Source organism: Oncorhynchus mykiss, chromosome 1 (genome assembly GCF_057628025.1).
Source record: "Oncorhynchus mykiss isolate SJ-2025 chromosome 1, ASM5762802v1, whole genome shotgun sequence".
NCBI classification, from domain to species: domain Eukaryota; kingdom Metazoa; phylum Chordata; class Actinopteri; order Salmoniformes; family Salmonidae; genus Oncorhynchus; species Oncorhynchus mykiss.
Genome location: NC_143022.1, coordinates 90,637,197 through 90,651,586, shown reverse-complemented (window position 1 = coordinate 90,651,586; position 14,390 = coordinate 90,637,197). Strand labels below are relative to the sequence as shown.

The window sequence follows — 14,390 nt, the reverse complement described above, 5'->3', positions numbered from 1 at the left end:
TGATAAAGGGTTACTGTTAGCAGGACTGTTGTCTAGTGGTGATAAAGGGTTACTGTTAGCAGGACTGTTGTCTAGTGGTGATAAAGGGTTACTGTTAGCAGGACTGTTGTCTAGTGGTGATAAAGGGTTACTGTTAGCAGGACTGTTGTCTAGTGGTGATAAAGGGTTACTGTTGGCAGGACTGTTGTCTAGTGGTGATAAAGGGTTACTGTTGTCTAGTGGTGATAAAGGGTTACTGTTAGCAGGACTGTTGTCTAGTGGTGATAAAGGGTTACTGTTGTCTAGTGGTGATAAAGGTTACTGTTGTCTAGTGGTGATAAAGGGTTACTGTTAGCAGGACTGTTGTCTAGTGGTGATAAAGGGTTACTGTTAGCAGGACTGTTGTCTAGTGGTGATAAAGGGTTACTGTTAGCAGGACTGTTGTCTAGTGGTGATAAAGGGTTACTGTTAGCAGGACTGTTGTCTAGTGGTGATAAAGGGTTACTGTTGTCTAGTGGTGATAAAGGGTTACTGTTAGCAGGACTGTTGTCTAGTGGTGATAAAGGGTTACTGTTGTCTAAAGGTGATAAAGGGTTACTGTTGTCTAGTGGTGATAAAGGGTTACTGTTGTCTAGTGGTGATAAAGGGTTACTGACAGCAGGACTGTTGTCTAGTGGTGATAAAGGGTTACTGTTAACACGACTGTTGTCTAGTGGTGATAAAGGGTTACTGTTGTCTAGTGGTGATAAAGAGTTACTGTTGTCTAGCAGTGATAAAGAGTTACTGTTATCTAGTGGTGATAAAGAGTTACTGACAGCAGGACTGTTGTTTAGTGGTGATAAAGTGTTACTGTTAGCAGGACTGTTGTCTAGTGGTGATAAAGGGTTACTGTTGTCTAGCAGTGATAAAGAGTTACTGACAGCAGGACTGTTGTTTAGTGGTGATAAAGGGTTACTGACAGCAGGACTGTTGTCTAGTGGTGATAAAGTGTTGCTGTTAGCAGGACTGTTGTCTAGTGGTGATAAAGGGTTACTGTTGTCTAGTGTGATAAAGGGTTACTGTTGTCTAGTGGTGATAAAGGGTTACTGTTGTCTAGTGGTGATAAAGGGTTACTGTTGTCTAGTGGTGATAAAGGGTTACTGTTTTCTAGTGGTGATAAAGGGTTACTGTTGTCTCGTGGTGATAAAGGGCTACTGTTGTCTCGAGGTGAAAAAGGGTTACTGTTAACAGGACTGTTGTCTAGTGGTGATAAAGGGTTACTGTTGTCTAGTGGTGATAAAGGGTTACTGTTGTCTAGCAGTGATAAAGGGTTACTGTCAGCAGGACTGTTGTCTAGTGGTGATAAAGGGTTACTGTAGTCTAGTGGTGATAAAGGGTTACTGTTAACAGGACTGTTGTCTAGTGGTGATAAAGGGTTACTGTAGTCTAGTGGTGATAAAGGGTTACTGTTGTCTAGCAGTGATTAAGGGTTACTGTCAGCAGGACTGTTGTCTAGTGTGATAAAGGGTTACTGTTGTCTAGTGGTGATAAAGGGTTACTGTAGTCTAGTGGTGATAAAGGGTTACTGTTAACAGGACTGTTGTCTAGTGGTGATAAAGGGTTACTGTTAGCAGGACTGTTGTCTAGTGGTGATAAAGCGTTACTGTCGTCTAGTGGTGATAAAGGGTTACTGTTAACAGACCGAAAAAATAAACTGGACACAAAGGCAACAGTCAAGAGTTAAAATGGTAAGTCATCAACACTGTTTGGGGTCAACACTGTTAGTCGTCACCATCGTTAACATTTAACAAAGCTAACAACCCTATTAGCAAACAAAAATGCTAGACTTCAACACTGATAGATGTCAATTCTATTAGTAATTCACTCCGTCAGTAGTCCACTCCGTCAGCAGTCCACTCCGTCAGCAGTCAACTCTGTCAGTAGTCCACTCTGTCAGCAGTCCACTCCGTCAGCAGTCCACTCCGTCAGCAGTCAACTCTGTCAGTAGTCCACTCCTTCAGCAGTCCACTCCGTCAGCAGTCAACTCTGTCAGTAGTCCACTCTGTCAGTAGTCCACTCCGTCAGTAGTCCACTCCGTCCACCCCGTCAGCAGTCCAATCCGTCAGCAGTCCACTCCGTCAGCAGTCAACTCTGTCAGCAGTCAACTCTGTCAGTAGTCCACTCTGTCAGTAGTCCACTCCGTCAGCAGTCCACTCTGTCAGCAGTCCACTCTGTCAGCAGTCCACTCTGTCAGCAGTCCACTCCATCAGCAGTCAACTCTGTCAGTAGTCCACTCCGTCAGCAGTCAACTCTGTCAGTAGTCCACCCCGTCAGTAGTCCACTCTGTCAGCAGTCCACTCCGTCAGCAGTCAACTCTGTCAGTAGTCCACTCCGTCAGCAGTCCACTCCGTCAGTAGTCCACTCTGTCAGTAGTCCACTCCGTCAGTAGTCCACTCCGTCCACCCCGTCAGCAGTCCAATCCGTCAGCAGTCCACTCCGTCAGCAGTCCACTCCGTCCACCCCGTCAGCAGTCCACTCTGTCAGTAGTCCACTCCGTCAGCAGTCCACTCCGTCAGCAGTCCACTCCGTCAGCAGTCCACTCCGTCAGTAGTCCAGTCTGTCAGCAGTCCACTCCGTCAGCAGTCAACTCTGTCAGTAGTCCACTCCTTCAGCAGTCCACTCCGTCAGCAGTCAACTCTGTCAACAGTCCACTCTGTCAGTAGTCCACTCCGTCAGTAGTCCACTCCGTCCACCCCGTCAGCAGTCCAATCCGTCAGCAGTCCACTCCGTCAGCAGTCAACTCCGTCAGCAGTCAACTCCGTCAGCAGTCAACTCTGTCAGTAGTCCACTCTGTCAGTAGTCCACTCCGTCAGCAGTCCACTCTGTCAGTAGTCCACTCTGTCAGTAGTCCACTCCGTCAGTAGTCCACTCCGTCCACCCCGTCAGCAGTCCAATCCGTCAGCAGTCCACTCCGTCAGCAGTCAACTCCGTCAGCAGTCAACTCTGTCAGCAGTCAACTCTGTCAGTAATCCACTCCGTCAGCAGTCCACTCTGTCAGTAGTCCACTCTGTCAGTAGTCCAATCCGTCAGTAGTCCACTCCGTCCACCCCGTCAGCAGTCCAATCCGTCAGCAGTCCACTCCGTCAGCAGTCCACTCCGTCCACCCCGTCAGCAGTCCACTCTGTCAGTAGTCCACTCCGTCAGCAGTCCACTCTGTCAATAGTCCACTCCGTCAGCAGTCCACTCCGTCAGCAGTCCAATCTGTCAGCAGTCCACTACGTCCACCCCGTCAGCAGTCCACTCTGTCAGCAGTCCACTCTGTCAGCAGTCCAATCTGTAAGCAGTCCACCCCGTCAGCAGTCCACTCTGTCAACAGTCCACTCCGTCAGCAGTCCACTCAGTCCACTCCGTCAGCAGTCCACTCCATCCACCCCGTCAGCAGTCCACTCTGTCAGTAGTCCACCCCGTCAGCAGTCCACTCCGTCAGTAGTCCACTCCGTCAGCAGTCCACTCTGTCAGCAGACAACTCTGTCAGTAGTCGACTCCGTCAGTAGTCCACTCCGTCAGCAGTCCACTCCGTCAGCAGTCCACTCTGTCAGCAGTCCACTCCGTCAGCAGTCCACTCCGTCAGCAGTCCACTCCGTCAGCAGTCCAATCCGTCAGCAGTCCAATCTGTCAGCATTCCACTCTGTCAGTAGTCCACTCCTTCAGCAGTCCACTCTGTCAGCAGTCCACTCTGTCAGCAGTCCACTCTGTCAGTAGTCCACTCCTTCAGCAGTCCACCCCGTCAGCAGTCCACTCCGTCAGCAGTCCACTCTGTCAGTAGTCTACTCCGTCAGCAGTCCACTCTGTCAGTAGTCTACTCCGTCAGCAGTCCACTCTGTCAGCAGTCCACTCTGTCAGTAGTCCACGCCGTCAGCAGTCCACTCCGTCAGCAGTCCACTCCGTCAGCAGTCCACTCCGTCAGCAGTCAACTCTGTCAGTAGTCCACTCCGTCAGTAGTCCACTCCGTCAGCAGTCAACTCTGTCAGCAGTACACTCTGTCAGCAGTACACTCCGTCAGCAGTCCACTCCGTCAGCAGTCCAATCTGTCAGCAGTCCAATCTGTCAGCATTCCACTCTGTCAGTAGTCCACTCCTTCAGCAGTCCACTCTGTCAGCAGTCCACTCTGTCAGTAGTCCACTCCTTCAGCAGTCCACCCCGTCAGCAGTCGACTCCGTCAGCAGTCAACTCTGTCAGCAGTCAACTCTGTCAGTAGTCCACTCCGTCAGTAGTCCACTCCGTCAGCAGTCAACTCTGTCAGCAGTACACTCTGTCAGCAGTCCACTCCGTCAGCAGTCCACTCCGTCAGCAGTCCAATCTGTCAGCAGTCCAATCTGTCAGCATTCCACTCTGTCAGTAGTCCACTCCTTCAGCAGTCCACTCCTTCAGCAGTCCACTCTGTCAGTAGTCCACTCCTTCAGCAGTCCACCCCGTCAGCAGTCGACTCCGTCAGCAGTCCAATCCGTCAGCAGTCCACTCCGTCAGCAGTCAACTCTGTCAGCAGTCAACTCTGTCAGTAGTCCACTCTGTCAGTAGTCCACTCCGTCAGCAGTCCACTCTGTCAGCAGTCCACTCTGTCAGCAGTCCACTCTGTCAGCAGTCCACTCCATCAGCAGTCAACTCTGTCAGTAGTCCACTCCGTCAGCAGTCAACTCTGTCAGTAGTCCACCCCGTCAGTAGTCCACTCTGTCAGCAGTCCACTCCGTCAGCAGTCAACTCTGTCAGTAGTCCACTCCGTCAGCAGTCCACTCCGTCAGTAGTCCACTCTGTCAGTAGTCCACTCCGTCAGTAGTCCACTCCGTCCACCCCGTCAGCAGTCCAATCCGTCAGCAGTCCACTCCGTCAGCAGTCCACTCCGTCCACCCCGTCAGCAGTCCACTCTGTCAGTAGTCCACTCCGTCAGCAGTCCACTCCGTCAGCAGTCCACTCCGTCAGCAGTCCACTCCGTCAGTAGTCCAGTCTGTCAGCAGTCCACTCCGTCAGCAGTCAACTCTGTCAGTAGTCCACTCCTTCAGCAGTCCACTCCGTCAGCAGTCAACTCTGTCAACAGTCCACTCTGTCAGTAGTCCACTCCGTCAGTAGTCCACTCCGTCCACCCCGTCAGCAGTCCAATCCGTCAGCAGTCCACTCCGTCAGCAGTCAACTCCGTCAGCAGTCAACTCCGTCAGCAGTCAACTCTGTCAGTAGTCCACTCCGTCAGCAGTCCACTCTGTCAGTAGTCCACTCTGTCAGTAGTCCACTCCGTCAGTAGTCCACTCCGTCCACCCCGTCAGCAGTCCAATCCGTCAGCAGTCCACTCCGTCAGCAGTCAACTCCGTCAGCAGTCAACTCTGTCAGCAGTCAACTCTGTCAGTAATCCACTCCGTCAGCAGTCCACTCTGTCAGTAGTCCACTCTGTCAGTAGTCCAATCCGTCAGTAGTCCACTCCGTCCACCCCGTCAGCAGTCCAATCCGTCAGCAGTCCACTCCGTCAGCAGTCCACTCCGTCCACCCCGTCAGCAGTCCACTCTGTCAGTAGTCCACTCCGTCAGCAGTCCACTCTGTCAATAGTCCACTCCGTCAGCAGTCCACTCCGTCAGCAGTCCAATCTGTCAGCAGTCCACTACGTCCACCCCGTCAGCAGTCCACTCTGTCAGCAGTCCACTCTGTCAGCAGTCCAATCTGTAAGCAGTCCACCCCGTCAGCAGTCCACTCTGTCAACAGTCCACTCCGTCAGCAGTCCACTCAGTCCACTCCGTCAGCAGTCCACTCCATCCACCCCGTCAGCAGTCCACTCTGTCAGTAGTCCACCCCGTCAGCAGTCCACTCCGTCAGTAGTCCACTCCGTCAGCAGTCCACTCTGTCAGCAGACAACTCTGTCAGTAGTCCACCCCGATTGCAGTCCACTCCGTCAGCAGTCAACTCTGTCAGTAGTCCACTCCGTCAGCAGTCAACTCAGTCCACTCTGTCAGTAGTCCACTCTGTCAGCAGTCCAATCTGTCAGCAGTCCACTCCGTCAGCAATCAACTCTGTCAGTAGTCCACTCCGTCAGTAGTCCACTCTGTCAGCAGTCCACTCTGTCAGCAGTCCACTCCGTCAGCAGTCAACTCTGTCAGTAGTCGACTCCGTCAGTAGTCCACTCCGTCAGCAGTCAACTCCGTCAGCAGTCCACTCCGTCAGCAGTCCACTCCGTCAGCAGTCCACTCCGTCAGCAGTCCACTCCGTCAGCAGTCCAATCCGTCAGCAGTCCAATCTGTCAGCATTCCACTCTGTCAGTAGTCCACTCCTTCAGCAGTCCACTCTGTCAGCAGTCCACTCTGTCAGCAGTCCACTCTGTCAGTAGTCCACTCCTTCAGCAGTCCACCCCGTCAGCAGTCCACTCCGTCAGCAGTCCACTCTGTCAGTAGTCTACTCCGTCAGCAGTCCACTCTGTCAGTAGTCTACTCCGTCAGCAGTCCACTCTGTCAGCAGTCCACTCTGTCAGTAGTCCACGCCGTCAGCAGTCCACTCCGTCAGCAGTCCACTCCGTCAGCAGTCCACTCCGTCAGCAGTCAACTCTGTCAGTAGTCCACTCCGTCAGTAGTCCACTCCGTCAGCAGTCAACTCTGTCAGCAGTACACTCTGTCAGCAGTACACTCCGTCAGCAGTCCACTCCGTCAGCAGTCCAATCTGTCAGCAGTCCAATCTGTCAGCATTCCACTCTGTCAGTAGTCCACTCCTTCAGCAGTCCACTCTGTCAGCAGTCCACTCTGTCAGTAGTCCACTCCTTCAGCAGTCCACCCCGTCAGCAGTCGACTCCGTCAGCAGTCAACTCCGTCAGCAGTCAACTCTGTCAGTAGTCCACTCCGTCAGTAGTCCACTCCGTCAGCAGTCAACTCTGTCAGCAGTCTACTCCGTCAGCAGTCCACTCTGTCAGTAGTCTACTCCGTCAGCAGTCTACTCTGTCAGCAGTCCACTCTGTCAGTAGTCTACTCCGTCAGCAGTCCACTCTGTCAGTAGTCCACTCCGTCAGCAGTCCACTCCGTCAGCAGTCCACTCTGTCAGTAGTCTACTCTGTCAGTAGTCTACTCTGTCAGCAGTCCACTCCGTCAGTAGTCCACTCCGTCAGTAGTCCACTCTGTCAGCAGTCCACTCTGTCAGTAGGGTACTCACAGGTGCATTGTGCTGTTTCATCATGGTTTCTGGATGTCCCTCGGCCAACAGTCGGCCATTCCTCATCAGACCCACCTGGAGAGATAGAAAACAGCAGGGTTATTTACAACGGAGTTGAGGAAGGAGGATGTGAGGAATCAAGGAAAGATTAAGAAAGAGCCTTAGTCATGAATGTTCCTGTAGGACAGATCTTAGTGTGACAGGAGAGATATCTGCTCATGGTATAATTACATCACTAACGTCAGGTGGTGAAGGCTCAGGCCCAGTCATCATGTCACCTATGTCCTTGTCCTTGTTGGTTTTCTCTCTCTGTGAACACTGGAGCCTTGTAGCTACTGATAGAGGGGCCTGATTCAGTAGTTGGAATCAATAGTTGGAATCATATCCAATATTGTGAAAAAGTCACCACATTGGGTGATACATAACTTTCTCACTGTAAACTGAATAAAGAAATGATTAAAATAGTGGCTAGAGAGTAGCTATCCTCTATCAATCTCCCATCCCCTTCCAGTTGTATATCTCCCTTAAATGTGTCTTTCCTGTTAAACTGTCTGTTTTTCCAAATCACCTTTCACCTCATTTATGAAGAAGTTGTCTGTTGATTGTCTTAGCTGGAGATTACCTTGTAGCTGGAGATGACCTTGTTTCTCAGCTCTCTGAACAGATTTCTGTCCACATGTTTTTAGTGATTTCTTCCTTTCTATTAGACCCTGATTTTACCACAGTCTGTCATTTAACCAAGGTAGGGTATTCTTTCTCTTACATGTTATTGTCTTAGTATAGTTTTATTTTTAAGTTAATGAGCGTCGTTGTTACCTCACAAGTATTTCAATTGAAACTCTGTTTTGTAAGCTTTCTTGCAATCACGGTTAAATTACGATCTGATCTCAGTTATCAATAGTTTGATTATTCTCTCCGGGTTATTAGAAAGTATTAGGTCTAATTAGGTATTTGTTGATGTTGTTATCTGCATTGGGCCATTGACAAACTGATGACCAACAAGGTGTTTATAATGAAGCCATGAGTTCTTATGGATGAATATAACACAGAGGTAGAACTGTAGAGTAGAACACAGAGGTAGAACTGTAGAGTAGAACACAGAGGTAGAACTGTAGACTAGAACACAGAGGTAGAACTGTAGAGTAGAACACAGAGGTAGAACTGTAGAGTAGAACACAGTGGTAGAACTGTAGACTAGAACACAGAGGTAGTACTGTAGACTAGAACACAGAGGTAGTACTGTAGACTAGAACACAGAGGTAGAACTGTAGAGTAGAACACAGAGGTAGAACTGTAGAGTAGAACACAGAGGTAGAACTGTAGACTAGAACACAGAGGTAGTACTGTAGACTAGAACACAGAGGTAGAACTGTAGAGTAGAACACAGAGGTAGAACTGTAGAGTAGAACACAGAAGTAGAACTGGAGAGTAGAACACACTGTGGTGATAGATTGTGCCCTAAATCAGGTCTGAATACATTACACAGGTGGTACAAGGACCCCCTGTCCCAAATGGCACCCTATTCCCTATATAGTGCACTACTTTTAACCTGAGCCCTATGGGTCCTGGTAGAAAGTAGTGCACTATAATAATAATAATAATGATATGGTGCCATTTGGAACATAGAGAGTCTTATCAGTGTGTTTCCATCAGATCTGTGTTGAGTGTGAGAAGCTAAATGCAGAATACAGTACTATGCACTTCACACTACTTTCACTTCTGCCTTAGTGGTTCTGCAGGACAATGGAACTGGCTACAATAGAGAAGTGAGAACTGATCCATCTCTCTGGATAACAACATCTGCTAAATTACTCAGATGTAAATGTCTGTCTCGTGATAATAGGTCAGAGGGAATACAGTAGGCAGAAGTTGTCTAAATGTCTGTCTCGTGGTAATAGGTCAGAGGGAATACAGTAGGCAGAAGTTGTCTAAATGTCTGTCTTGTGGTAATAGGTCAGAGGGAATATAGTAGGCAGAAGTTGTCTAAATGTCTGTCTCGTGGTAATAGGTCAGAGGGGATGGAATACAGTAGGCAGAAGTTGTCTAAATGTCTGTCTCGTGGTAATAGGTCAGAGGGAATACAGTAGGCAGAAGTTGTCTAAATGTCTGTCTCGTGGTAATAGGTCAGAGGGAATACAGTAGGCAGAAGTTGTCTAAATATCTGTCTCGTGGTAATAGGTTAGAGGGAATGGAATACAGTAGGCAGAAGTTGTCTAAATGTCTGTCTCGTGGTAATAGGTCAGAGGGAATACAGTAGGCAGAAGTTGTCTAAATATCTGTCTCGTGGTAATAGGTCAGAGGGAATACAGTAGGCAGAAGTTGTCTAAATATCTGTCTCGTGGTAATAGGTCAGAGGGAATACAGTAGGCAGAAGTTGTCTAAATGTCTGTCTCGTGGTAATAGGTCAGAGGGGATGGAGAGTACAGTAGGCAGAAGTTGTCTAAATATCTGTCTCGTGGTAATAGGTCAGAGGGGATGGAATACAGTAGGCAGAAGTTGTCTAAATATCTGTCTCGTGGTAATAGGTTAGAGGGAATGGAATACAGTAGGCAGAAGTTGTCTAAATGTCTGTCTCGTGGTAATAGGTCAGAGGGAATACAGTAGGCAGAAGTTGTCTAAATATCTGTCTCGTGGTAATAGGTCAGAGGGAATACAGTAGGCAGAAGATGTCTAAATGTCTGTCTCGTGGTAATAGGTCAGAGGGAATACAGTAGGCAGAAGTTGTCTAAATATCTGTCTCGTGGTAATAGGTTAGAGGGAATGGAATACAGTAGGCAGAAGTTGTCTAAATGTCTGTCTTGTGGTAATAGGTCAGAGGGAATACAGTAGGCAGAAGTTGTCTAAATATCTGTCTCGTGGTAATAGGTCAGAGGGAATACAGTAGGCAGAAGTTGTCTAAATATCTGTCTCGTGGTAATAGGTCAGAGGGAATACAGTAGGCAGAAGTTGTCTAAATGTCTGTCTCGTGGTAATAGGTCAGAGGGGATGGAGAGTACAGTAGGCAGAAGTTGTCTAAATATCTGTCTCGTGGTAATAGGTCAGAGGGGATGGAATACAGTAGGCAGAAGTTGTCTAAATATCTGTCTCGTGGTAATAGGTTAGAGGGAATGGAATACAGTAGGCAGAAGTTGTCTAAATGTCTGTCTCGTGGTAATAGGTCAGAGGGAATACAGTAGGCAGAAGTTGTCTAAATATCTGTCTCGTGGTAATAGGTCCGAGGGGATGGAATACAGTAGGCAGAAGTTGTCTAAATATCTGTCTCGTGGTAATAGGTCAGAGGGAATACAGTAGGCAGAAGTTGTCTAAATATCTGTCTCGTGGTAATAGGTCAGAGGGGATGGAATACAGTAGGCAGAAGTTGTCTAAATATCTGTCTCGTGGTAATAGGTCAGAGGGAATACAGTAGGCAGAAGTTGTCTAAATGTCTGTCTCGTGGTAATAGGTCAGAGGGAATACAGTAGGCAGAAGTTGTCTAAATGTCTGTCTGTCTCGTGGTAATAGGTCAGAGGGAATACAGTAGGCAGAAGTTGTCTAAATGTCTGTCTCGTGGTAATAGGTCAGAGGGAATACAGTAGGCAGAAGTTGTCTAAATATCTGTCTCGTGGTAATAGGTCAGAGGGAATACAGTAGGCAGAAGTTGTCTAAATGTCTGTCTCGTGGTAATAGGTCAGAGGGAATACAGTAGGCAGAAGTTGTCTAAATGTCTGTCTCGTGGTAATAGGTCAGAGGGAATACAGTAGGCAGAAGTTGTCTAAATGTCTGTCTCGTGGTAATAGGTCAGAGGGGATGGAGAGTACAGTAGGCAGAAGTTGTCTAAATGTCTGTCTCGTGGTAATAGGTCAGAGGGAATACAGTAGGCAGAAGTTGTCTAAATATCTGTCTCGTGGTAATAGGTCAGAGGGAATACAGTAGGCAGAAGTTGTCTAAATGTCTGTCTCGTGGTAATAGGTCAGAGGGAATACAGTAGGCAGAAGTTGTCTAAATATCTGTCTCGTGGTAATAGGTCAGAGGGAATACAGTAGGCAGAAGTTGTCTAAATATCTGTCTCGTGGTAATAGGTCAGAGGGAATACAGTAGGCAGAAGTTGTCTAAATATCTGTCTCGTGGTAATAGGTCAGAGGGAATACAGTAGGCAGAAGTTGTCTAAATATCTGTCTCGTGGTAATAGGTCAGAGGGAATACAGTAGGCAGAAGTTGTCTAAATATCTGTCTCGTGGTAATAGGTCAGAGGGAATACAGTAGGCAGAAGTTGTCTAAATATCTGTCTTGTGGTAATAGGTCAGAGGGGAGGGAATACAGTAGGCAGAAGTTGTCTAAATATCTGTCTCGTGGTAATAGGTCAGAGGGAATACAGTAGGCAGAAGTTGTCTAAATATCTGTCTTGTGGTAATAGGTCAGAGGGGAGGGAATACAGTAGGCAGAAGTTGTCTAAATATCTGTCTCGTGGTAATAGGTCAGAGGGGAGGGAATACAGTAGGCAGAAGTTGTCTAAATATCTGTCTCGTGGTAATAGGTCAGAGGGAATACAGTAGGCAGAAGTTGTCTAAATGTCTGTCTTGTGGTAATAGGTCAGAGGGGATGGAGAGTACAGTAGGCAGAAGTTGTCTAAATATCTGTCTCGTGGTAATAGGTCAGAGGGAATACAGTAGGCAGAAGTTGTCTAAATATCTGTCTCGTGGTAATAGGTCAGAGGGGATGGAGTACAGTAGGCAGAAGTTGTCTAAATATCTGTCTTGTGGTAATAGGTCAGAGGGGATGGAGTACAGTAGGCAGAAGTTGTCTAAATATCTGTCTCGTGGTAATAGGTCAGAGGGAATACAGTAGGCAGAAGTTACCACTAACCACTGATACCTCAGACACAGGGTTAGATATGTTCCAACCCTATATTGATACAGCTCTATGGGGGCTAAATGTAATCCGATCTTAGATCTGTATTGTAAAGGACATCTATTACGCGTACCAAAAGGCACCCTATTCCCTATTTAGTGCACTACTTTTGACCAGGGCCCATTGAGGCAAATAACCAGATATACTGTGAAGACTTTCTCCTTTGGTTTTCTGTACATATTCACATCAGTTATTTACAGACAATCTCCTGTATATTCGTACTGTATGTTTTTTTCCACCTGCTTATGAATCAGCTTACGAATCAGTTCATGAAATCTGCTCATGAATCTGCTCATGAGTCTGCTCATGAAATCTGTTCATGAATCTGCTCATGAATATGCTCATGAAATCTGTTCACGAATCTGCTCATGAAATCTGTTCACGAAATCTATTCACAAAATCTGTTCATGAATCTGCTCATGAAGCAGATGTGAACAAATAAGGCATGTAAATACTGTAGTATTCAGTACTGTAGTTCATGTGGTACAGGACCAAAACATCCCTCAGTACTGTAGTTCATGTGGTACAGGACCAAAACATCCCTCAGTACTGTAGTTCATGTGGTACAGGACCAAAACATCCCTCAGTACTGTAGTTCATAGTTCATGTGGTACAGGACCAAAACATCCCCTCAGTACTGTAGTTCATGTGGTACAGGACCAAAACATCTCCTCAGTACTGTAGTTCATGTGGTACAGGACCAAAACATCCCTCAGTACTGTAGTTCATGTGGTACAGGACCAAAACATCCCTCAGTACTGTAGTTCATAGTTCATGTGGTACAGGACCAAAACATCCCCTCAGTACTGTAGTTCATGGGGTACAGGACCAAAACATCTCCTCAGTACTGTAGTTCATGTGGTACAGGACCAAAACATCCCTCAGTACTGTAGTTCATGTGGTACAGGACCAAAACATCCCTCAGTACTGTAGTTCATGTGGTACAGGACCAAAACATCCCCTCAGTACTGTAGTTCATGTGGTACAGGACCAAAACATCCCCTCAGTACTGTAGTTCATGTGGTACAGGACCAAAACATCCCTCAGTACTGTAGTTCATAGTTCATGTGGTACAGGACCAAAACATCCCTCAGTACTGTAGTTCATGTGGTACAGGACCAAAACATCCCCTCAGTACTGTAGTTCATGTGGTACAGGACCAAAACATCCCCTCAGTACTGTAGTTCATGTGGTACAGGACCAAAACATCCCCTCAGTACTGTAGTTCACGTGGTACAGGACCAAAACATCCCTCAGTACTGTAGTTCATGTGGTACAGGACCAAAACACCCCCTCAGTACTGTATTTCATGTGGTACAGGACCAAAACATCCCCTCAGTACTGTAGTTCATGGGGTACAGGACCAAAACATCTCCTCAGTACTGTAGTTCATGTGGTACAGGACCAAAACATCCCTCAGTACTGTAGTTCATGTGGTACAGGACCAAAACATCCCCTCAGTACTGTAGTTCATGGGGTACAGGACCAAAACATCCCCTCAGTACTGTAGTTCATGTGGTACAGGACCAAAACATCCCTCAGTACTGTAGTTCATGTGGTACAGGACCAAAACACCCCCTCAGTACTGTAGTTCATGTGGTACAGGACCAAAACATCCCCTCAGTACTGTAGTTCATGGGGTACAGGACCAAAACATCTCCTCAGTACTGTAGTTCATGTGGTACAGGACCAAAACATCCCTCAGTACTGTAGTTCATGTGGTACAGGACCAAAACATCCCCTCAGTACTGTAGTTCATGGGGTACAGGACCAAAACATCTCCTCAGTACTGTAGTTCATGTGGTACAGGACCAAAACATCCCTCAGTACTGTAGTTCATAGTTCATGTGGTACAGGACCAAAACATCCCCTCAGTACTGTAGTTAATGTGGTACAGGACCAAAACATCCCCTCAGTACTGTAGTTCATGGGGTACAGGACCAAAACATCTCCTCAGTACTGTAGTTCATGTGGTACAGGACCAAAACATCCCTCAGTACTGTAGTTCATGTGGTACAGGACCAAAACATCCCTCAGTACTGTAGTTCATAGTTCATGTGGTACAGGACCAAAACATCCCTCAGTACTGTAGTTCATGTGGTACAGGACCAAAACATCTCCTCAGTACTGTAGTTCATGTGGTACAGGACCAAAACATCCCCTCAGTACTGTAGTTCATGGGGTACAGGACCAAAACATCCCCTCAGTACTGTAGTTCATGTGGTACAGGACCAAAACATCCCCTCAGTACTGTAGTTCATGTGGTACAGGACCAAAACATCCCTCAGTACTGTAGTTCATGTGGTACAGGACCAAAACATCCCTCAGTACCACATCCTTCATGTCTGTCCCCTTCACAACTCTTATCACAT

At 47.5% G+C, this 14,390-nt stretch overlaps 1 protein-coding gene across 4 annotated transcripts in view; it reads right to left on the bottom strand.

The window, feature by feature from the left end:
• Positions 1–14,390, bottom strand: part of LOC149985683 (ABC transporter G family member 23-like) — a 94,048-nt gene that overhangs the window by 64,654 nt on the left and 15,004 nt on the right. For all 4 annotated transcript variants that reach the window (XM_090181857.1, XM_090181861.1, XM_090181866.1 and 1 more), the window contains one exon: positions 7,132–7,206. In XM_090181857.1, coding sequence (XP_090037983.1) covers positions 7,132–7,206 — 75 coding nt within the window. The remainder of the gene's footprint in view (positions 1–7,131; positions 7,207–14,390) is intronic.